Source organism: Gregarina niphandrodes (genome assembly GCF_000223845.1).
Source record: "Gregarina niphandrodes unplaced genomic scaffold scaffold00022, whole genome shotgun sequence".
In the NCBI taxonomy this organism is placed as follows: Eukaryota; Apicomplexa; class Conoidasida; order Eugregarinorida; family Gregarinidae; genus Gregarina; species Gregarina niphandrodes.
In genome coordinates, this window is record NW_011645791.1 from 50,130 (window position 1) to 72,757 (window position 22,628).

The 22,628-nt window shown below is 51.2% G+C and overlaps 11 protein-coding genes across 11 annotated transcripts; 5 read left to right on the plus strand and 6 right to left on the minus strand.

Moving 5' to 3' along the window:
* Positions 1–894: 894 nt before the first annotated feature.
* On the minus strand, positions 895–3,710 carry GNI_103280 (RNB-like protein; the record flags this gene model as incomplete). The annotated part of the gene is made up of 3 exons (XM_011132934.1): positions 895–3,251; positions 3,318–3,570; positions 3,651–3,710. 3 exons carry the CDS (start codon positions 3,708–3,710, stop codon positions 895–897), a joined length of 2,670 nt encoding a protein of 889 aa, XP_011131236.1.
* Positions 3,711–4,419: 709 nt separating this feature from the next.
* Positions 4,420–5,692, plus strand: GNI_103290 (protein kinase domain protein; the record flags this gene model as incomplete). Its single annotated transcript, XM_011132935.1, has 2 exons — positions 4,420–4,490; positions 4,579–5,692. The coding sequence occupies 2 exons, from the start codon at positions 4,420–4,422 to the stop codon at positions 5,690–5,692; spliced, it is 1,185 nt and encodes a 394-aa protein (XP_011131237.1).
* Positions 5,693–5,854: 162 nt separating this feature from the next.
* GNI_103300 (hypothetical protein) lies at positions 5,855–8,728 on the plus strand (the record flags this gene model as incomplete). The annotated part of the gene is made up of 1 exon (XM_011132936.1): positions 5,855–8,728. One exon carries the CDS (start codon positions 5,855–5,857, stop codon positions 8,726–8,728), a length of 2,874 nt encoding a protein of 957 aa, XP_011131238.1.
* Positions 8,729–8,845: 117 nt separating this feature from the next.
* GNI_103310 (hypothetical protein) lies at positions 8,846–11,119 on the plus strand (the record flags this gene model as incomplete). Its single annotated transcript, XM_011132937.1, has 1 exon — positions 8,846–11,119. One exon carries the CDS (start codon positions 8,846–8,848, stop codon positions 11,117–11,119), a length of 2,274 nt encoding a protein of 757 aa, XP_011131239.1.
* Positions 11,120–11,372: 253 nt separating this feature from the next.
* Positions 11,373–13,784, minus strand: GNI_103320 (Ku70/Ku80 amine-terminal alpha/beta domain protein; the record flags this gene model as incomplete). The annotated part of the gene is made up of 2 exons (XM_011132938.1): positions 11,373–12,838; positions 13,046–13,784. The coding sequence occupies 2 exons, from the start codon at positions 13,782–13,784 to the stop codon at positions 11,373–11,375; spliced, it is 2,205 nt and encodes a 734-aa protein (XP_011131240.1).
* Positions 13,785–13,970: 186 nt separating this feature from the next.
* GNI_103330 (Sua5/YciO/YrdC/YwlC family protein) lies at positions 13,971–15,137 on the minus strand (the record flags this gene model as incomplete). Its single annotated transcript, XM_011132939.1, has 1 exon — positions 13,971–15,137. One exon carries the CDS (start codon positions 15,135–15,137, stop codon positions 13,971–13,973), a length of 1,167 nt encoding a protein of 388 aa, XP_011131241.1.
* A 799-nt stretch (positions 15,138–15,936) lies between these two features.
* On the plus strand, positions 15,937–16,882 carry GNI_103340 (cyclin-dependent protein kinase-like serine/threonine kinase family catalytic domain protein; the record flags this gene model as incomplete). Its single annotated transcript, XM_011132940.1, has 2 exons — positions 15,937–16,257; positions 16,424–16,882. The coding sequence occupies 2 exons, from the start codon at positions 15,937–15,939 to the stop codon at positions 16,880–16,882; spliced, it is 780 nt and encodes a 259-aa protein (XP_011131242.1).
* Positions 16,883–17,058: 176 nt separating this feature from the next.
* On the minus strand, positions 17,059–17,445 carry GNI_103350 (60S ribosomal protein L27; the record flags this gene model as incomplete). The annotated part of the gene is made up of 1 exon (XM_011132941.1): positions 17,059–17,445. The coding sequence occupies one exon, from the start codon at positions 17,443–17,445 to the stop codon at positions 17,059–17,061; it is 387 nt and encodes a 128-aa protein (XP_011131243.1).
* A 396-nt stretch (positions 17,446–17,841) lies between these two features.
* GNI_103360 (hypothetical protein) lies at positions 17,842–18,902 on the minus strand (the record flags this gene model as incomplete). Its single annotated transcript, XM_011132942.1, has 2 exons — positions 17,842–18,637; positions 18,718–18,902. 2 exons carry the CDS (start codon positions 18,900–18,902, stop codon positions 17,842–17,844), a joined length of 981 nt encoding a protein of 326 aa, XP_011131244.1.
* A 285-nt stretch (positions 18,903–19,187) lies between these two features.
* GNI_103370 (hypothetical protein) lies at positions 19,188–20,516 on the plus strand (the record flags this gene model as incomplete). Its single annotated transcript, XM_011132943.1, has 1 exon — positions 19,188–20,516. One exon carries the CDS (start codon positions 19,188–19,190, stop codon positions 20,514–20,516), a length of 1,329 nt encoding a protein of 442 aa, XP_011131245.1.
* Positions 20,517–20,949: 433 nt separating this feature from the next.
* Positions 20,950–22,365, minus strand: GNI_103380 (hypothetical protein; the record flags this gene model as incomplete). The annotated part of the gene is made up of 1 exon (XM_011132944.1): positions 20,950–22,365. One exon carries the CDS (start codon positions 22,363–22,365, stop codon positions 20,950–20,952), a length of 1,416 nt encoding a protein of 471 aa, XP_011131246.1.
* Between the last annotated feature and the right edge of the window lie 263 nt (positions 22,366–22,628).

Below are 22,628 nucleotides of genomic sequence, written 5' to 3' on the forward strand. Positions count from 1 at the left end.
ACCACCACGCCTGGTGATCTCACGACTACCACCACGCCTGGTGATCTCACGACTACCACCACGCCTCACACTACCACGACCGGTGAAAGGACTGCTGCGAGCACGTACAGTCAAGATGCCTCCACCACGAGACACGACGAGGATGACACGAGCAGCACGACCACGACCGACGGCCACATCATCCCGCCTGCTCCCGTGCCCGCCACGGACGGAGGTTCTAACACTGGTACCATCGCGGGTGCGACGGCCGGCTCTGTGGCTGGTGTTGCGGCTATCGCCGCCGGTCTTTACAAGAAGTTCGGTCTTGGCGCCTTCCGTAAGAATAACGGTCCCGAACTCGGCGCCGTGGAGCAAGTAGAAACCCCGGAGACTCCCGTCGAGCGCGAGGCATACGAGGAGGTCACCATGGACATGTTCCAGTAAACTATGTCACCCGTGCATCAATGAACACACACACCGGAAATTCCGGTCTTGCCTGGTAAGCAGGTCTGTCGGGTAAGCGGGCCCACTCTGTAAGCTAAGCCGGTCAACGGTTTGGTGAAGACGAAATGGGCTCCTAGCAAGCGGAGTCCGACTCGAGGACTCTGTCTCTTGCGCGAGCTTAAGTTGCAGGTACACACCCAGTTTTTTTTAAGTAGCTAACTCTAACCCGTTTTTGAGCTACTCCGGAGAGGGTACGCCTCTCTCTGTCTCCCAAAAAATAAAAAAAAACACTTTCATGAGCAGTAGCAAAACTTCTTCTGAAGGGGGGGGAGGAGAGGGCCCGAGTTCTCTCCCACATTGGGAAAGGGTTCTCGCTTTGGGTATGTGTCCGAGGTTGCCAATGGTGTTTGTGTTGATCAGCTGGTGGGTTCACGACTAGTGGGTGAAAATGGGTGGTGGGATAAAAAGCAGTTAGTCGGCATCTTGTTCTTGTGCGATCGTGGCGATTCTTATCACCTTGTTGCGGAGGCTATTTGTTCGTCGTTCCTCCGCTTTGACCATGGTAGGTGGTACGGGTACAGCGACGAGGGTAAGTGGTACTTCGCGTGACGGCAAAATCCAGACGGGTAGTGCGTCATAGGTGTTAAGAACTAGTTCGTATCCGTCGGCCCAGTGGATGGTGCAGGATGGTGGTGATTGTGGATCATCATCATCATCATCTTCAGGGAGATTGGCGACAGTGTAGTGAGTAGGTAGTGTAACTTGTTCGAGATGTTCTTTACGTATTTTTCGGAATGGTCGTGTCGTATTGCCTGACGCACAGACCTCAAACTCGATCCGGACTTCGGAGTGGATGTCGGGCAGGTGTATCTTGATAGAGCGATCAGAAATGAGTTCAACGGTGCTGGTAGTGAACACTGGCTTAGGTTGGTCAGCCAGGAACATTAGCAGCCACGAATCGCTCGCTCGTTCGCTGGCCCTTTTCGCACGTATCCGCACATCATTGATCTGATCCAATACATCTTGTGTGTCTGTCCCGTCAACTCGGGCGAGAGCGTCTTCGTCCTCATAGGGATTTTCGGAGAGGTGGCAGAAACGCCCCATATACTCACCCAGAAGGTCAGGGTCTCCAGTACCTCGCCAGTCGCTGCCATCGTTTCTAGCCCGTTGTTCCAAGAGCAACACCAGAGTCAACTGTCGGTGCACAAGCAGGTCTGCATACCGGCGGATAGGTGATGTGAAATGGGCGTATTGATCGAACCCAAGCGCGAAGTGATGACCGTGTGTCCGTGCAGCATATCGGTAAACTGCCTGTTCTAAGTTGATAATGACCAAGTGCTCGACGAAAGATGCTAGCCTTGGAGACGTCTTAGCCGCCACTCGCTTGAGCAGCGCCGCTACGCTTGTGGCCGTACCAAAATCCGCCAGAGCCAGCGGCAATTTTGGGCAAATTTCGGCAATCCTCTTGCACAACTTGAGCGCCTTCAGCTGTTTTATCGACGGATGAACGCGAAGCACGCCCCAGTCAGCCAGAGGCGAGGCCGCAATCCGCTCGGCCACCCGACAGTTGGCCAACAGCATGAGTTCTTCGATCATCCAATGTGACGCGGAGTGTGATTCCTCGGCAATGTACTCAGGTTTGCCATTCTCTTTACACAGAAATTTAAGCTGCAGAGATGAGAGGTGGACGGACCCGGCGGCGAATCGATCACGCCGTAGCTGTTTGGTCAGTTTGTGCAACACCAATAGGTCCTTTTTTAAAGTAGATAAACTGAATTCGCATTGGACGGATGCAAATGAACCTTGCACATTAACTTGATTTACCAGCCCGCGGCCCTTGGTTGTTGTATTAACTTCCTGGAAGGGTGTGAGAGCCTCCTCTACCTCTTGATCTGCTATAGGGATCTCGCTGTTCAAAAAGTCTTGTACTTGGTCATAGTTAAGACGACACTTATTTTTTACTATCGACTTAAGAAACTTCGGACTGTATACATGCTCTGTATCCTTCACTGGTTGCAACGTCTTCTTATCGAAGTAAGTCAAAACCGTGAACGCCAGCTTATCGCCAGAAGGATCAATAGAACATAATTCTTGACACACGGCTTGTGGTAACATATGCCACGCTTTGCTCGGGAAATAAACAGTGGTTGTACGTTTTTGAGCTTCCAAATCAGGTGGAGATCCGGGTGATATAACAAATGATACATCCGCTATATGGATGCCTACCTCCCAAACAGTACCCAAATCTTTAACATGAATTGCATCATCGAGATCCCTTGCTGTTTCAGGATCGATTGAAATGACATTTCGGTTTCTCAAATCCTCACGTGGCAGACCTGCGGTAAATTCATCCCAGACGTCTCCGCTATGCAAGCCAGTGTTACGACCACCAGTAAGCTCATCTACATGTTTCCGTATCATTACTACTCTTTCCTCAGCCCATTCGTCTACCTGGTCTGGAGGTGGCTTGGCCCAATCGTCCAACTCAAATGCCTCTAATGCAGCCAAGGTTTCATACTTAGTTTCTAAACAGTCCCCTGCATACTCTATCACCTCACCAAGAGGCAACCGACTTTTAACTTTCCAGTCTACAAAACGCAAACAAAACACGGCAAATTCCGGCAGCTCAGAACTTGACTCTAAATGTTTATGAAATTTATTCATAAAGTCTCTCTGTGATATTAAGAACCATGGATACTTCTTATCTACAGGTACACCACGAAATACCATGTCCTCAGGATATATCCGTAACTCATCTTCAATCCTTCCTGATACACTATACCGATTGTTCCGTATAACGCAATGAATAGGTAATTTCGTCCTCTGGACTACTCCGACAATAACTCCCCATGGATTCGTCTCTCCCTCACCGGGAGATTGAACCCATTGATTACGAGGAAGTATTTCCACATACACATGATCTCCATGAATAGCTCTATTCCTCTTAACCCCTTTAATGAAAATGTCAGCTGATGTAATTCCATCATCTGATGTAATTCCATCATCTGATGTAATTCCATCATCTGATGTAATTCCATCATCATCATCATCATCATCATCAGAAGAAGAAGAACTTGGAAGCATATACGGCGCCAACACTTTCACAAATCCATCAGACACACATTTCGGATTTACCCACAAAATACCCTAAACAAACATTCGACAATAATAACCTAGTTACCATAACCCTCATAACCTCAGTAATCTAATAACCCTAAATCTTATACCTCAATAATATGCGCTTCAACAAGACGGTCCTTGGAGTAATATTCGAAGAAAGAAGTCATAAGGAAATTCACGACCGGAACTTTATTATTTTTGGCAGCAAAGTCTCACCCAGGGAGTAAAGCATCCTTCTATACATAAACCCACTACCAACTCATAACATTAAGAACCAACAGTCAATCATCGTTCTGGTGAATGAGGGTGACACCTGTCATACACAGGGTGAGGGTGTCAGGGTATCTGCAGGGAACGGCACATAGATAGAGATACCCATTTTTCAACATTCCTCGAGGTCGAAAGGTCGAAAGGTTTCTTGTGGTCGAAAAAGTTTGACGAAGAAGATTATTTGAAGAATCTGGAATAACACGTGAACGCGAAATAACAGGTTCAAGAAGGAAGCGTGAGTTAGACATGAAGACCCCTCGGTGCCTTCAAACCCGTTTCTATGTGCCCACAAATCGGAGTGGAATCCTCGAGGGTATGACCACGGGATTTCAAGGGGCCATCAAGCGCCGAACCGGAGATCCAAATGGTGAAAACAGTGGGGGTCAGAACAACGGTGAAAGAGGCAGCTTGACCGCAAACGGCTTGACCACAAACGGCTTGACCACAAACGGCTTGACCACAAACGGCTTGAACGTAGACGACTTGAGCGTAGACGCGGAAAAAATTGGACACAACTTTAGTGCTGAACGCAGTAGCCGTGGGGCATCTAGTTCCACCGCTGGACCATATAAGTGGAACTCGCGTGGATCGTTGGTTATCAATGAAATGAAGTTAAGAATTCAAGTCCTTCAGTCCAGCATTCTGGAGAAGCAGATAGTTATCTCCAAACTGCATTTGTAACCGACACGGCTGGTTCCTCACCCGATGTTCACGGTTCCGGCGTCCACCAGCCTCGTGGATGTTTTATAACTGTGATTTTGGCAGATGGCACGAAATGATGCAGCGCCGAATTTTGGGTGTGGCAGGGTCTAAACGGAGTGACTTTGTTAACTACTCATTAAGCGCTTACCCCGGGCGTTGCCTACAGGTTCAAGGGGACGGTAAGATTCCCTTCATTCTACTAAAGCCGATTGGCCGAGGAGGATTCAGCGTTGTCTGGGAAGTGATTGACACGATCCACTGCGAGCGTCTTGCCGCCAAGTTTACTAACTATCCGACAGATAAACAGGAGTCCTTTCAGGACGGAGTGCAAGCCGCTACTGATTGGTTGAACAAATGCTTCACGCGCGAGGTGATGATTCTCACTAATGAGAAACACCCGAATGTACGTAATTATGCACAACTGTGTGTGCACACACATTTTATGATTGTGTTTCAGTTGCTACGATTGTACTACCATTTTCGATGGCGCATAAACTATGCTTCTTTGTTTGGAACGGCTTTAGTGTACGAGTTATGTGCATACGATTTGGGCAGTTGGTTATCTCGGGTACCACTTGCGTCTCGACGATTGAGTCAGATGTTCGGTTGGCTGAAGGAGTTGTTGCAGGGCTTAAAGCGACTGCACACCGAGAGGCATGTGGTTCATATGGACATTAAGCCTCAGAATATTCTAGTCAGTCGTGACGAGTGCTTGAAAATTTCGGATTTCGGGTTGCACCTCGTTCTCGAAGAATGTGGAACACAGCAATACCAGGCGCAGGTGCCGATGCATATGAGCTGCAATTGGAACGGCTCAATTTTGTACCAACCACCGGAGCATCTGGCCGCAATAGTTTCTTTGAAAGAGGATTATTCGTTAGACGCTCGATACGACATTTGGTCGACGGGTTGCGTCGCGTTTGAAATGTTTTCCGAAACATCACTCTTTCGACACTTCACTCTCAGCTCTACTGAGCAACGGCTTGACCTGTACCGACAAGTCCATGACTACCTAAACGCCTTGGACATTGACTCGTTCGTTGACCAACATGTTGCCCATCTCGGTGCTCGCAAACTGATCAAGGAGCTACTACGACTCAGACCCGTAGGAGACGCTGCCATACTGCTGGTCGAGAAATGTAGTTTAATGCCGCCATCGACAGATGAAGATACATAATCAGTCAACCTAAGCACACCAAGGCAACAGCTTAAAGGTGACGCAACAGCTTAAAGGTGGACCATTGACCCGCGGACCATTAATCAAGACCGTCCTGATCAGACCCCCCAGTCAAGCGATAAATAATTTTCCAAAAATATAGCCCGGGGGAACCAACATCAAATGAGACGATATAGATCGGAATCGGTGTCGTCGAGGTCTTCGGAAGGACGGGGAAAGGGACGTGGAGGACGTGGCTATTACCGTGGTAGCGGTCGACTTGCCCGCGGTGGTGCTAGTAGTCGTGGCCAAGCGGGAACCGGCCGACGTCGAGGTGGGATGAGTCGGGGCGGTGGAGGACAGCGCGGGCTCCATCGTCGAGATAGCACGGCCAGCGAGCGGTCGCAGATGAGTGGTGCTTCTGCTTGCGAAGGTGCTCTGTTGCGTTCTGGCAATAATAGGACCGAGCGTCGTGGGCTTAAGGAGACCCACAAATTCACGGACATGGCCGACCGGAATCGAGATGACCGGAATCGAGATGACCGGAATCGAGATGACCGGAATCGAGATGACCGGAATCGGGACGAACAAGTTCGGGACGGTGGTGGTTCCTTGTTATCCGTTAATCCCAAGTACACGTCCGATGAGAGTTGGTTTTTACAGTCCGGTCTACTTCAGGAGTTGCCTCCAGAGCGTGCCCGTCTCGCAACTAATAAGAGTGATGCTGCGCATAAGAGTGATGCTGCGCAGCATTTGGGTGCGAGCGGATCACATCCCGATGAGTTCGATTCGCTTTATTGGGAATGGGAAGCTCGTAACTTCGGGCAAGGTTTGGACAGAGACAGTCTGGTGCTATTGTTTCGAATGCAGTCAGCCCAGTACATATTCAGAATCGTGGAGGAGTTCCTGGCTCTAATAAAGAGCCCTACAGTCTCGCTTGAGGCGTGTCAACAACTCGTGAGGCAACTCAATATCGGCAGCTATCAACTCTATCAAGTTCCAACTGTCGAGATGCTGTATGGACTCCAACGCATCGTCTACTTAATCGTCAACGCGATGCTCGATCGGTATCAGAGCCCTAAGTTCCGAGGAGACATCATCTACGAGCTATTACATAACACGCTTATGCGGTATCTCATTATCAACGCCGAAGCTCCTGTCTTCAGGAACTCCGCCGGCGACCTTGCCAGCGGCGACGCTCTCAACAAGGAGACTCTTAGCGACGCAAAGGCGACTCTCGCTGAGGACCGTAGTGAGTACCTGAATGAGGACCGTAATGAGTACCTGAATGAGGACCGTGATGGCGACCGTGGTGGTGAGCGTGGGGGTGACCCGGATGACGACGAGGGTCGGCAGTGTCAGGACGGGGAAGCTGATCGCGCGTGTGAGGAAAGGTCCGGCGACGAGTGCGTGAAGGACTTTAGGGCAGACGAGACGGTGGATGTTGTGTTGCTGTCGGACGCGGTGGTTTCGGACGCCTTGTTAACGGAGGCGATTGTTTCCGAGTCGATTGTTTCCGGGGCGATTGCTTCCGAGGCGTTACCATCGGTTCCGGTGCAAGGTATGGATGAGGTGGCGGCGGTTCCATTGATGGATGCGTCGATTCCGTTTGTTGACGAGGAGAGTGTGGCGAGTGAGCGGGCGCGGATGCGTGGTGTGTTGAATTCTGGTGCCTTGGCTGGTCATTTCCCGAGGGTGACTCGTGAGGAGCGTCAGAGTGTGTGCGATCGTGTGTTGGAAAGAATGCCATCTTCTGCATTATATTTGACAGGTTGGTTCCATCGTCGGCAATGGGATTTAGAACGTGATCTGGAGGTTAGCGGTCTGTTCCGCAGTAATGATTTCAGTGTGACGGAGACATTAGACTTGCTAAAACGTTTGGAAAATTTTGGACGTAAGGATGAATCTAATCGTGTGGCAGAAGAAGTACAAAAGATTGTGGAGAATTATTTGGGGGTAGAGTTACGGTTATATGGTTCGAGTGCAACAGGATTAGCAACTGGACATAGTGACTTTGACTTTCAGATGATCTTACAAGACTGTGCTAAGTCTAAGAAATGTCATAAAGTTTGTCGGTGGATAGACTTCGAGAGTGTGGCCTACGCTAATCTAAGTCTGGATGTATCGAATACTACGGGTTATGTTCGTACAGTAGTCAAAGCATTGACTTCCCATCTCGAACGAAAACATAAAGAAGATTATACAGTGTCTGCTATTTTAACGGCTAAGAAGCCTTTGGTGAGTTTGCAGCATATTGATACAGGCGTTAACGTTGATATCTGTGTTAGTCTGAACGTTGTTGGGCTCTGTAATTCGGCCCTTTTGAAGAATTACGTAAAGCTTGATTCGCGATTTGCACAACTTGCAATACTTGTAAAAAATTGGTCGAAGAATCGAAGGGTTAACGGAGCCTACCATGGACATCTGTCTAGTTATACTATCACTCTTACTGTCCTAATCTTCCTTATTAAACAAGGAGTCCTTCCTAACATTCAGATGCCCGATGACATCTACTGTCACGTTCTGGAATCCATTAGAACGTCGGTTCCAAAAAAAAATCGCGACCGCAAACAACACTTGGAGCAAGTATCCTACGAAGCGAAGTATGGACTACTGCAACCACTAGAATATTACCAAAGGAACTTCTCCGTAACCGACGAACGGTTATGCGAGAACCCCACTATAACCTTCGAGGAAACTCCCTGGTCTAATTGGAGGTCAAAAAATACCGCCACATTACCTGCATTATTCTCCGAATACATAAGATACATGCTTTTCGGAGTCAAATGGTTCACTGAAATTCTAAGCCCACGCTGCGCACCATTTCCGCTATCAAAAGTGGAACTTCTCATCAACCATAACGCTACTAATCATGGACAATATATTGGGCCCCAACCTCTGAGAAAGAAGAAGAATTCATCGATTATAGAATCTCTTGACCGAGTACCTTTCGATAACTCACGCATTACTGGTTTCCTCTATGATAACCAAAAATTGCCACCTACTAACGTTTATGACTGGTTCTACCATCATCCAGCTCATAGTGTCGCGGAGTAAGCATACAATATCACCCCACCGATGTTTAATATCACCCCACCGATGTTTAATATCACTACCGATGTTTAATATCACCCCACCGATGTTTAATGTGATTGTTATTTTAGGAATGTGCAGATGTCCGATCATTCGTATAATCTATTCAGTATAACAGTAGAGTGTCCGACTGAGTCAGGTCGTTTGTTACAGACGCGGTATCCGATGCAGTTGCACTTACATCTTGAGGTGATACGTGCGTATGCTGAGATGAAATGTGGTTGTTATAACTTAGAAAATATCTTGCGGGAATTTCAGTCGCCGGATGCTGGTGAGGTATCTAAGAGCTACCGTTTGGATTGTTGGGGTGAGGTTTGTGCGGATTATCGTAAGTTGAAGCCGCGGAATTCTCTGCCTGAAGTTTTAAATTATATTGGTTCGAAAATCCATGATTTGGAGTACAATGCTTCGATCCGGGGACCTTTGGAAGAGGAATCATTTGGATTGGAAAAGGGTGGCTCGTATGACGCCGCCAAGCGGGAAGGTCGCGGTGTTCGGAGACATCATGTGGCAATGCACGGAGCAGATACGGGCGAGTTGGAAGAGGGGTTCGGCAAAACCGGCGAGTTCGGGGACCAATTCACAGACCAGCCCTTCGCGTCGAACCAGCCGTTCGCGTCGAACCAGCCGTTCGCGTCGAGCCAGCCATTCCTGTCACAACGAGTAGATCACCTCGGCGATGCGCTAAGTCAGACACACATTCAAGATGCCCTCAAGCTCACCCGACAACGCGTGGAGAATGAAAGGCGGAAAGAAGAGGAATTGAAGGAGAAGAACAAACTGGTAGCGCAAGTCGCGGAGGCGCAACGCCTTTATGAGGAGGCTGTCCAACATAAAATCATGTACGACGAACTACACATTCCTCTGCCTGACGACATGCAAAAAATATTAGACCAGGGTCTACCAATAACGGACCAGACTCCCCCTGTTGCAGGGACGTGTCCAGACAAGTGGGCCGACAGTCCAAAGTGGGATGCTCGGCGCTGGGACGATCCCGAGGCCCGGGGAGATGAGCTGGACTTCGACTATGTTGTTGGCGATCAGCCGGAAGAGAGCAGGGAACTCGACTTGAGGGGACTCGACTGCGGTCGAGACGCCCGTTCACGACTTAAGTCGTCGTCGGGACCCAAGTCGGGGCCCAAGTCGTCGCCAGTACCCAAGTCGTCGTCTGGGCCTCACTCCACGGCCTGGGAGTCCTTGGGACGGAGTGGAAGCCCCATAGATTTAAAGCGTGCCATGAAATGTGCCGATGAACCTGAGGTCCATGACCGTGAGGTCCATGACCGTGAGGTCCATGACCGTGAGGTCCAAGCGGTCGATAATAGGAAGGATAATAATCCCCGCAAACAAAAATGGGTCGAGGACGATCGTGGTAGCGACCAAGAGAGTTCCGGAGAGTGGAAGTGTGCCGAAAGGGGACGCGGTGAAAGAACTCGAAAGGACTATCGATGGGCGCCATCCGCTGCCATTTCTCCCGAGGAGGGTTCCTCATCCTCCGATCCTAGGGCACCCAGTCGATCGAGTCAGTCGCCTTCCAAGCGGAGCGCAGAAGAGCCACAACGCAACGGGAGTCCTCATGATCCAAGTCTTCATAACCGAAAATCTCATGGTCCAGGTCCGAACGACCGTCGTTTTCTGGACTCGATGTACCAGCGCTATCTGGAAGAAAAGTTTGTCAGGGACGGTGAAGACAGATATAGTCGTAGCGCTCGTCGTAGCGACTATGGAGATTCCGATAACGCTGAGAAGCATTTGGAAGACAAGTATTCAAGCAAGTGTGCAGGCAAGTGTGCAGGCAAGTGTGCAGGCAAGTATGCAGGCAAGTATGCAGGCAAGTATGCAGACCCAGCATATGCGGAATATGTAAATAGGCACTTGGAAGACAAATATGCGACCAAGTACGCAGGCACGAGGGATAATGAAGGCACGAGGAAGTATGGGGATAAACAGACAGGCAAATCTGGAGATAAAAATGCAGGCAAAAGTGCGTCCGACAAGAACAAAAACGTGTGCGACAAACATGCGACTGAGAAGAGTGGCGGAGATAAAAGACAAGGCGAAAAATATGCCCCATGCCGGAAGGAGCAGGATGGCGGTGAGTACTTATCGGATTCTAGCGATTCGAAAGAACGACGACGAAACAGAGGCCGAGTCGCGAAGGTGGACCTAAGCGGACTGATTGACGAGGGAGGGTATATTGACGTGGAGGCGACCATGGCTTTGGCCAAGGTCCTCAAGAGGCTGCAGAAGGTCGGTGACGAGCAACGCTTCCAGGTCCTGAAGTTCGAGAAAGATCGGAAAAATAAACTTGAGAGTGAATATAACATCAAAGTACGAGCTACAGTAGAGCCCTAACTTGCGAGTGGACCCTAAGTGGATCGACTCCTGCCTTTACCAACCCGTTGCCATAAAGACCCCTTGCATCACCGACCCCTTCCTTGGCTTACCGACTCCTGGCTGAGGGGGATCTGCCTGAGGGGGACGTGGAGTCCTGGCCGGCCAGTGGTAATAGCCACTGGTCGGTCAGGGCCCCAGGAGGAGGAGTTTGATAGTGGTCGAGGAGAGGTTTGGTAGCGTAGTTCGACGGTAGTCAATTCCTTCATGACGATTAGTCGGAGCTGGCGGCGAAGGTTTGGAGCCGTTCGATAAGCTCGTCCTTGCGACCGGATACGGGCAGGCCGGCCTGTTGCAGGAGAATTTTGAGTTCAGTGACCTTTTGACTGCGGAGATTGGCTGCAGCAATGTCCTCCTTGAGCTTCGTTAAAGCGGCCGGGTTAGTAGCATTGCTTCTCTTGGTGGAAGTTCGAGAAGAGGCTGTGCCCCGCTTGGTGCCTGTGGTTCGTCCCAAGGCCAGGAGTGCGTGTAAGTCCTTAGCAGCCTGCCATACCTCATCCGGGACCATATTTTCGTTAGCGAGCTGGTCATCGCTGCGTTCCGTTCTCTGTTCCGTTCCCTGTTCCGTTCCCCGTTCCGTTCCCCGTTCGTCCTGAGACGGGTCGTCTGTGACGGGTGGTCTTTTATGCAATCTGGGCAGAGACTCATCAACCCAGTCCGGAGCCATATCGGCTTCACTTAAAGCCAGTGTCTCCAATCCTGCCCAGAATTTGGTAAGGACTGGGTTCCGTATTTTTTGTGGATTCCAATCTTGTGGGGCAGTTAGATTTTCTAGCACGTACTTCATTTTAGTTTCCACTTGGTCTTTTAATTCGTGATCTCGAACATCTTCCGTGTCATGATTATGGGTTTGGGAGTGAAGACCATACTGGTGGAGTAGGTGTGGGTTGTAGTCTGCGTATGTCCACGGCATCCGTAAGTCATCGATGTATGGTATTGCCAGAAGGTATAGGCCTGGAGTGCTTGCGGGAGCGAGGTAGGGAACGGCACAGTAAAACTTAGGCGACGAGTTGTCCCGGAATTGCCAGGAGATCAATCCGTAAACATTTTTTAAAGTCATAGCTTCGATTAAGGAGTCAAGAAACAGACGACTTCCCTCCACCAACTCATCAGAGGCATATATGAAATGGATACTGTCGCCGACACAGTATCTATAGCGCTGATACTCGTCAATAAAACCTTCTAACCGCATCCTAGCTGTTCTTGATAAAGCTATATCAGCGGAACTACCGCTGTATGTCGCTGCTCCACTATCACCCGCCCGATCCGTGGCTGAATCTTGTTCCGTTCTTTCTTTTGCTTGTTTAGCCACGCCCTCTGTAGCTATGTCTTCTGTGGTGGATGTCACATGTCCTTTTAGCCTCCTCAAATCGCTCCCCGAGAATTCAACTATGTTTCCATCACCCAAATCATAATATGAAACCAGCTCCTGTTTTGCCAATGACTGACCTGTCGTCGTCTGTAAGTACTTTGTCTCAGTCTTAATCGGCTTGTGGTCACTCGCTCTTAGCTTTATAGGCGTAGGCTTCTTAGCCGACATGACAACGACAAACACATTTATTCCAACATACAAATCCTTCTGCAAGATCAACCGTGTCTTCTGGAAGGTTCTTTGTCTCTTCATCCGATTGTCCAATGACATAAACAATGACTGAATCCGGCTTGCGTCCTCCTGAATTACTAAAACACGTCTATTGAACACACAGTTTTATCGAACCAGTCTGAACTAGAACTCTACCGCACACGTGTGCCGCACAAGTGTGCCGCACAAGTGTGCAGTAGAGTTCTAGAGGCCATTGAGTTCTAGAGGCCATTGAATTCTAGAGGCCATTGAATTCTAGAGGCCAAGAGGTAATTGAGCGGAAAGTACTATGGGTGTTTCGTTACTTCGTTTAAGCGCGTTATCGTCAAGTTCGCAGCCTGCATCTTCGGTATCTTGCTTTTGCTTAAGAGAGAAGGAATCTTTGACTATAGGAAACCAGTATTTATCCCAGTCGAAACTGTTGTTGAGTGAAAGGAGATCTATTAGACATCCATTTCTCAAAAGGTCTCTGGCAAGTTGCAAGCTGACCTGAGTATCTGACTGTATAAAATGGCATGGATCATCCCTGTTGCTCAGTATAACTACTCTTCTGGAAAATTTGTTAGCAGGACCTCTGACCTTGAATTCTCTAAGACAGAATCTGAATAAATGACTTAGAGGCACAGCGGAACGTCTCATATTTTGCGCCGTTTTGTATTTGCTCTTGAAATCGTCAACAGACATTTGCTGTAATTCCCTCAATTGATTTATCAAATCTGCACCCGGTACAGACAATATATTAAGCTCAGTAATACCACTAATATTAAACTCATTTGCACTTAATTCAGAACCAAACAATACTATTGACATCCTATCTTGAACACTCTGACATACTCTAGAACGTACGAAAGATTCTAAAGTATTGAAGAATTCATCCATACCCATCATCGACAAACCAAAGTCATGACAATCTATACACACGATTATCGCCTGGATCCAAGGCTTCTGTCGATACATAACTGTATCATCTTCACCACCAGCTACCTTGAAATCCAACTCATCATCCCAGCTGACATCCAACAAACTCGGATCAAATGCTTCCATATTTGTGTGCAAACAATCGTACGATATTTTATATACCCCCCCCCAACCAGTTCTGGACTACCCCTCCAGTTTTGGACCCACTTAAAGACCATCAGTTTTGATCTGTTGGTGGTTCTTGCTACCCAAAAAAAAAAAAGATCTGTGAGTTTAGATCGCAGACAGACGATCTGTGAGTTTAGAAATGCATCATTGAGACACGGCACGCTTGTTGGCGGGACTCCAGTGAATCACGTGGTGCGCAGCGGCTCTAATACATCTATCTAGCACTCCTTGGTTGGTATGACAGTCATTCATGGTGGTGCATATGTACAGACGCTCCGGGACCTTCATGTCCTCGATCTCATGGAAGGTCGCAAACAAATCGTGGGTTGCATCACAAAGACACTTCCAATATAAACAGCTGGACTTCAAGAAGCCAAATCGGTTTGCAGAGAGATCAATAACAGCACTTCTTGAAAGCGGCAATGGCAGCAACCGCTCCAAGTCAGCAGAATCGTAGTGCAGCGTCTCTCGTTCTTCACAACCAGCCTCTGTATCAATCAAGCCTTTCTCAGCGTCGTTCAATATAATTAAACAAGTCGGTATCGAAGGTGAATAATGCACTAAACATTGTCCAGGTGACGAAGACGCAAAATCACACTCAGCAGCGACTACGGCATCCTTAGGGGCAGACGGCTCGATCGGTATGATCTTATCATGTACGGGGATACCCGGAGCCGCTTGCTGCAATTGATCTCTGGATATGGCACCAGGACGCAATATGTGGATACTGTCTTCTTCCACGGAAATCACCACAGACTCTATGCCAATGGTGCAAGCATCTGAATCGCAGTCAATTAACATCAAGTCTTCGTTGACAAAGTACTTAGCGACGTGGTCTGCTCTGGTCGGGCTGATACGACTGAAAAGGTTGGCGGACGGTGCGGCTATCGGGACCCTGGCTGCGGCTATCAAACGCCTCGCCACCGGGTGGGCGGGGCACCTTACCGCTACCTTTCCTGTTCCGGCCGTCACCTCAGAGGGGACCTGGCTGTTGGCCTTGGCCACTATGGTCAACGGCCCAGGCCAAAATGCTTCCTGCAAACCCGCTATCACCCTCCGCAACGGTAATGCCAGGTCCCACAACTCCACGGCGTCTTGGAAATCAATCACGTGCAAAATTACTGGATCATCTGCCGGACGACGTTTCATCTCATAAATACTCTTCACTGCCTCCACGTCCAGTCCGTTCCCACCCAACCCGTACACCGTCTCCGTAGGAAACGCGACTAACTTTCCTTCTCGAATTCGCCGGCCTGCCTCCTCGTACACCGCCGGAGCATCGTCCTCCATCTCCACCCGAAAGCGCTCCATTTTTTTCCGCCACCACTCGACAGCGTTATTAATTCGACCAGAATAATCACAAACCGCGCAGTCACCTTCAGAACCATAAGATCTGCAACTACCAGCGATAATTCCGGCAAGTGGTAACTACCCTTATGTGAATCTCGCACTGCCACGCCAACGAGATATCCCAGCCCCCTTCATGACATTTCGGAGGCAAGCCTGAAAAAGGCGATACATTTTTCTGCCCGGGGTACATCGATGAGGATAATTTTTCACCGCTGCCTCAGAGACAACACATGCACTGTTGGGTGTCACGGAAAGCATTCCAGGATCTTCTGATGCCTGCGAGACATTTTTATAATTGTGTGCACACGCGTGTGCAAGGGGGTAATATCGGAGCGGTGGGAAAAGAATGCGGAATACTGCGATTTCCCTCATATCGCCGGGATCTCGGGCGATGGATCTGCCGTCCCGTTCCACCGCAATGTCTTCCGCCGGCGTTTCACAACGAGCGGTTCCCCGCTGGGGTCTTCGTCGGGTCCTCGGATCCCCGATGCCTTGCCTGGACGGGACAGCGTACTTTGATAAGTTAATATCTCGCTCAAGTCCCTCTACCCCTGCCGCGGCGGGTGCTACGACGGGTGGCAAGAACAAAGGGGGATCGAAGGAGAATACATTTGACATTACCCCTTCCACGAATAGTAGCACAAAATTAGATAGACAAAGATCCTCCATTTGGTCATCATCATCTTCCTCGTACCACGACCTCGGACAATTAGGATCAGGGACATATGGAGTAGTTTACAGGGCCTCCAGTGCCAAGGGAATGGTTGCATTGAAAATCTCGCGCATTGACGATGACCCACAGTCTGGATTACCGGAAACGACCATAAGAGAGGTTGTTTTGCTCAAGGAACTCTCCGGGCACCCGAACATTCTTACGTTTTATGACGTCAGCTGCTCCTCGCAGCAAGAGCAGCTATGTATAGTGACCGAGCTCCTCGACATGGACTTGAGAGCATTCATCAAAAGGCAAAAACCAGGAGGAGGGCTACCTCTATCACAAGTTAAGACTATCGCAATCGCAATACTAAATGGAATAGCGCACTGCCACTCTAACGGCGTTATGCATCGCGATCTCAAACCAGTACGATAATCCCTACACACCTTTCCCCCAGACACATACTCTCCCCAGGCAATTTATCCCTAAGTCTATGTTCCCCCTAAGTCTATGTTCCCTAAGCAATGTATCCCAAGTCATGAATGCATTATGACATACATAAAATCGCTTGGCCAATATCTCTTATACGTAGCACAATATTCTCTTGAGTGAGGATTTGAGGCGAATCAAAATAGGTGATTTCGGGCTGGCTCGTTACAACCATGACCCGTCTAGGACTCTGACTCACGAAGTCGTAACCTTGTGGTACCGTCCCCCAGAGGTGCTATTGGGAGATTGCCGTTACGACCGGTCGGTGGATTTGTGGTCTTGCGGGTGCATTATAGCCGAAATGCTGACAGGCAGACCGCTGTTTCCGGGTGATAGTGAGATCGACACGCTGTTTAAGATCTTCCTAGCATTGGGCACACCCTCCAAGACGGAGTGGCCGCAGAATGCGCTTGAGGCCCACGAAAACTTTCCCCGGTTCCGCGGGAAGGGCCTCCCCCTCCCCCGCGACGCGGAAGCCTTCCTGGCAACCATGCTTCAGACAAACCCCGCCAAGCGCTGCACCGCGGCGCAGTGCCTGGAACACCCCTGGCTCTACTCTTAACCGTCGCTCCCCCAATGCTAGCTAACACCCAAAGCGATGGAGAGATGCCCTCCGGACATGGGAGCGGAGGAGGATGCCTCTGGGGAGAATGCCAGTGGAGAGAATGTCAGCGGAGACAACGCCCATGTATATTGGAATAAGAGTGCCCTGCCTGCGTTGTTGAGGACGGGAAAAATTTAGAAGTTGAGGGGCTTGCGGAGGAAGACGAGGTCTCTGGTGGCCTTGGCGGCCTCGGCGGGCGAGCAGAACTTGGCCTTGAGCGCCTTAGCGATTTCACGGCGGACGGCGGCCTTCTCAGCGCGCGTTTCGATCTTCTTGTCGCCGATGAGCGTCTTAGCGTCGACCTCACCGGCCACGACGTAGCGCGTGGGCATGAGATGAGAGTAGTTGATGTGCTTGAGGAAGACGCGGATTTCCGTGCGCCTTTCAACCTGTGCCGCGTTCATCTTCTTGGTGATCTTTTTCGGGGGCTGCTCAATGCCTACCACGAGCGCATGTCCGAACGACCGCTGGCGGTTACCATTGTCGTACGCGGATAGCACGACGCACTTCTTGCCAGCCATGCGGCCCGCAAGCACGATGCACACGCGACCGTTCTTAAAACTACGACCACGGCAATAACAACGGGACCACGTGGGGGACCAAGTGCCACCATCGGGGTGCAGGGCCCGATGGTGGCGGGGTGGGGCGATGTGCAGGCTGGGACAAAGTGCAGGCTGGGACAAACTGCGGACAGCTGGTCGTGAGCGGACCGGCGGGCCGAGTAATGGCTGGGCAGAGGCAGCGAATGCGAAGAGGCACCTGAGCCTGGGTCCGGACAGTGCGTCTGGCATGGCATGAGGGGAAGTGTCAGGGGCTAAAATGGTTCCTTACACTTTGCTGACGTTGGTAGGGGCCATTATGAGAAAGGGCACGAACCTTTTTTGGGCAGAGTTTGTTGAAAAAAGCGGCGTTTTGTCTCATGCCATTTGGTTGAGCTTGGCGAAAAGGACTCTATGGTACATGCCGGCCTGGAGGGACTTGTTGATGGTGGTGTTGACGGCGTTGTAGCAGGACTTGCGTGCGGCCTTGCGACAGGTGGTGGAGACGGCGCGGTTGGCGGGGCGGCCGTAGTACTCGATGGGGGCGGTGACGACAGTGGAGAGCGCACCGGCGGCGGCGGCCTTGGCGGCTGCGAGAAGCACGTTGGTGGTGCGGTCCACGTTCTTTTCCTCGACGGGCAGGGTGCCGGTCTTGGAGGCGTCCTTGCCGGCAGTTTTGCCAGCAGTGCCGCAGGTCTTGCCGGCAGCGCCGCTGGCCTTGCCGGCAGTGCCGCTGGCCTTACCGGCAGTGCCGCTGGTCTTGCAGGCAGTGCCGCTGGTCTTGCCGGCAGTGCCGCTGGTCTTGCCGGCAGTGCCGCTGGTCTTGCCGGCAGTGCCGCTGGTCTTGCCGGCGGACTTGCCATCGGCGCCGGGCTTGTTTCCCTGGACGGCAGCCAAAGCGGCGGGGAGCGAGCAGCTGCAGAGACTCGCCGACAGGGACCTAAAGAGTCCGTATTGGTAAACTTGGTGGACACTCGCACGTAACGCAGGTCGGTATTTGAGCAGACTCTTGGCGAAGTAGTCCGAGCTAATCACATACGAAGCGGTAAAGACGCACTCCTTAAAACACTGACGCTGGAACCCTCGGTACAAAGCTCGCGTACTTGCTTCTTTACGAGACGACCCTTCGGTCAGTCTCTGGTACGGAACGATGACTGTCAACGTCAACGCGCGCCTAAAACAAAGCATCTGTGACCAGCATGTATGTGCCCAGCGTGAATGTCTCGCCAGCCTCCGGTGGTCAGAGGAGCTTACGCGAGTACTCCCACAGTTGCCTTTGAAAACGTGTTGCCGATTGGGTCCTTGACGTTAAAAAGGTCTTCCGCAACTTGTGAAATGCGGTCCACATTGGCGCCAAAGATCTCGTCGTCCAAAATCTTGTTGAAACATTGCCTCGGCCAGCCGGAAAGCAACTTCACGCTCTTATTCGCTCTCCGCATCTGCAGGGCAGCCGTGAAAGCGGCGACCGCGCACTCCCCGTATTGCCGCCGCAAGATTGGGAAGTGTATGAGATGGGGACAACGTACCGGGACAACGTACCGGGACAACGTACCGGGACAATGCGGTCAGATAGGATGCGTTTGGGAAATGTGTTGCATTAAGTGAAGAAGTACTTTGAGGGTATCGAGGGGTCTGAAGATCGCCATGGTGATGCAGTGACTGAAGGTCCCTAAACGGGCTTCTTCCTTCATTGAGAGTGCCTGAGCCATGTTTTGAAATATTTAATGACGCTCTATTCAGGTTCTGAGTTGCTAGGTAAGGAGCGCCTGTCTCGATTAGTAGCGAAGGAGAAGAAGCAGCCAGAGTTGAAGGGGCGTAGTAGGTCTGAGCGGTTGCTGGATGAGAGTCTTAAAACAATAAAGGGAAGGCTGCCACAAGATTCCAGGATCTCGTCGGCTGCCTATACCGTGGCCCAAACCATCGCACGAAGGCCACAAGACCCCAGAGCGGCAACAGGTCCGATTCTGGGAGGCGTTCCCCTCAAAGGTACGCCCGCGATAGGTCGGGAAGGTTCGTCGCTAAAAAGGCCAGGCGCCCCGGTGACAGCAAGGGACACATTGATTCTATTGGTAAGACGACTATCGCTGAAGGAAAAGCTTCCTCGTACGTTTGAGTTGTTCGAGCGCTTCTTCAGCAAGGGAGACGGCTCCGTCCTTGTAGAACAGTGGCGATTTGCGGTTGAATGTAGCGCCATGGAGCCGAGCAAAACACCGGACGCGCCAGGACGTAGTGAGTGGGTAATATTTTGGATGCTGTGGAACTGGTCGCAGTCACAGCTGGTAAAGAATTCAGGAGATGTACGTTTGACGCTGTTGCACCTGATGGAAAAGCACTTCCAACCTCCTGGTGGCTGGTCGGCTGACTCTCAGGAAAGTCCGGCAAAGAAAAGTTGGGAACGGCCGGGTATCGGGTCGCTGAGCCAAATGCCCATGAGCCAGATCCCCCTAACGCTCTACGGCATGGTAGGACGCCGACTGCTTCACATGATCTGGCTCCCGTTGGTCGTCACGCCGTACCTCTACTCCGACGATTTCCACTCCTTCCACAGGTCAGTGGACTGGCTGCGACAGGCGGTTCTGGAACTGCCGGAAAGCGTTGGTAAAGAGCTGCAGGCATTCTACGACCAACAGGAAGTTCATGGCCAACAGGAAGTTTGTGGCCAACAGGAAGTTCGTGGCCAGCGGCAAGCTGGTGATCCGGATATGTGGAAAGTGCCAAGCGAATCCCAGTTGATGTTCCAGTACCACCGGTGGGTATTTGAGGGTCTGGAAAAGCTGTACGAGATGCGCCGGACCCCTTGGGGGTTGGCGGATGCTCGCCTGTTGATTGGCGACCTATATAGGAACCATCTAGGTCGCTTTGTTACCGTTCAACGCGAAAAAATAGAGGCTTGGCAAGCCGCGCTCGTTTCTGCCACCCATGCCCCTCACAAGCCCGCACCTGCCATCGTGGCGCCGGGCCAGGCCGACCGGCCCGTGGTGGACACGCGCGTCGAACAGGTCACCGCCCTCGACGGCAGCGGCGCCTGGGCAAACAGGCACCTATATACCTAAACCTGTTTGTCGGTCTATGAACCTGTTTGTGGGTACCTAAACCGTACATGCCGTACTTTACCCGCCTGAGTACTTACCTCGCTCCGTCTTGGTGTTCCGCGTTGGTGCTCCGTCGGGGCAGAAAGAGGGAGGGGTCCCGAGGAAGGGAAGAAAGAAAAACCACGCTCCAGATGGAGGAGATTTGGACGTAAGCGCCGCTGGGGCCAGAAGAAGAAACGGTCGTGGGTGAATACAGTCATCCTTCGGAACAACTTCGCGCAGATCTTTTGGACAAATCACTACACCGGCGGAGCCGTAGCACTGCGTGGCTCGTCAGAGTGACATCGCTGCCTAGCTTGGTCCCCGTTCGCGTTCGCTTGGTCCCCGTTCGCGTTCGCTTAGTCCCCGTTCGCTTGTCGTCAATGAAGGGGACGGCAATAAGACTGAGCAGGCGCTAGCAAAGAAGCATGTCCGACTCAAGGAGGGACTTCGGCTTGGATTCGGGGCTGTTGGGTTGGGTCGCAGTGTTTTTAGCGAGGTGTGGTGGAACGAGATCTTGTATCGCTTGATGGAGGATTTCTTTGACGCTCTTATTGATCAGGTGATTGTTTCGGAGGCTGGTGGAGCTGCCTAGTCGGTTATACCAGTCTTGCTGTTTCATGAGTTCAGGTAGGTCGTAACTGAAGCCCCTGATGTGTAGTCTGGGAATGCGGAGTTCAGCCATGAGGTCTCGTACATGTATATCGAGTCTGAATGCCTCCGCGAGGTTGTGTACATGCAACAGGAGTGTGTCTGAGAGTACCTGTCGTCTGGCGGCGACCAAGTCTTCCACTTTGCCGGACTTGGCCAAGAACGTGCGAATCCTGTTGACGACTAGTGGGCCCAGTGAGACGTCATAGGACCAGCCATAGTAGCTGCGGGGACAGCTGCAAGTCTGCGCGGCGGAACAACAACTGTTAGAACACGGAGTACCCTCATGACTGCGAGCGCATGGGCAGCCTTTGCTGCCGCCGCCGTTATTAACGCCGCCGTTAACAGGGTAATCGGTCTTGTGCATGAGTTCTGTGTGCAGCAATCCTTCCTCCTCCATGATGGCATGGAGTACTCGGTCGACCAGCTCGTCAGCTTGTTTTCTAACCTCCCGTAATTTGAGTTGTTGATAGACATCGATTTCCTGCGCGCCTGCAAGAATGTCTTTTTGTTTACTCTTGGCGTCCTTGAGTACTTGGATGATTTCCTTGACTACAGCTTCATTATGGTTGGCTATAAGAGAGCGGATGGCGGGTGCATTGGCTGAGGGTGAGCCCAGAAAGTCTAGCTCTTCCAATAACGGGTGATTTTTCGGTATCTCCGTTACAGCCGTCGGCCGTAGTGGGCGCCACTTGAGGAGCGGCTCACGCTCCTTCTCCAGCTGTCTGAGGTCCTGCAGACTGTGGTGCAGTTGACTGTGCTCCTTTCGAAGCAGTAGCACACGCGTGCGCTGACGGTCTGCATTCTCGCCCGGATCCAAATCCACATACTTTGGCGCCACTTCCGCCGCCGCCTGCTCAACCCGGGCTTGCGCCTTCGCTGCCTCCACCTCCTGCTGCTTCTTCTGCCGTCCCAGAAAATCCTGATACAGCCTCTCGTAAATGCTGGTGCGCAACACACCCGTTCCCGTTGCTGAAATTGAGCGCGCTGCGCCCACCTGCTCACCCCCAGAAGCAGGACCCCCAGGAGCAGGACCCCCAGATGCAGGACCCACGGGCGATCCTACTGCCATGAAACTGGCTCCCGCTGGCAGCTTGGTCGCCGCCTGACTCTTCGACTTCTTCGACAATAGTTCTTCTTCCCACCAACTCTTCGCCACAATGTCCCATTTCGCTACCATGATGGTGCACCCGCAGGTGCAGTCGCAATCAACCCTCAAAACACACGCAAACGTAAACGGCTTCCAAGTGGCGGGTTCGAGTCCAGACTTCTGCCCGGAAGAATCGCGCGCGGTCTACGACGACTACAGATTAACTTACTTTGATGTGTGAACATCCCACTGACCAAACGCCATGACAGCTGAGCGGGACATGATCTCCGGTCATGTGCGTTACTTTTCTCACTTTACATTGATGTATCGGATTTGAAACCCCCCCCCCCCCC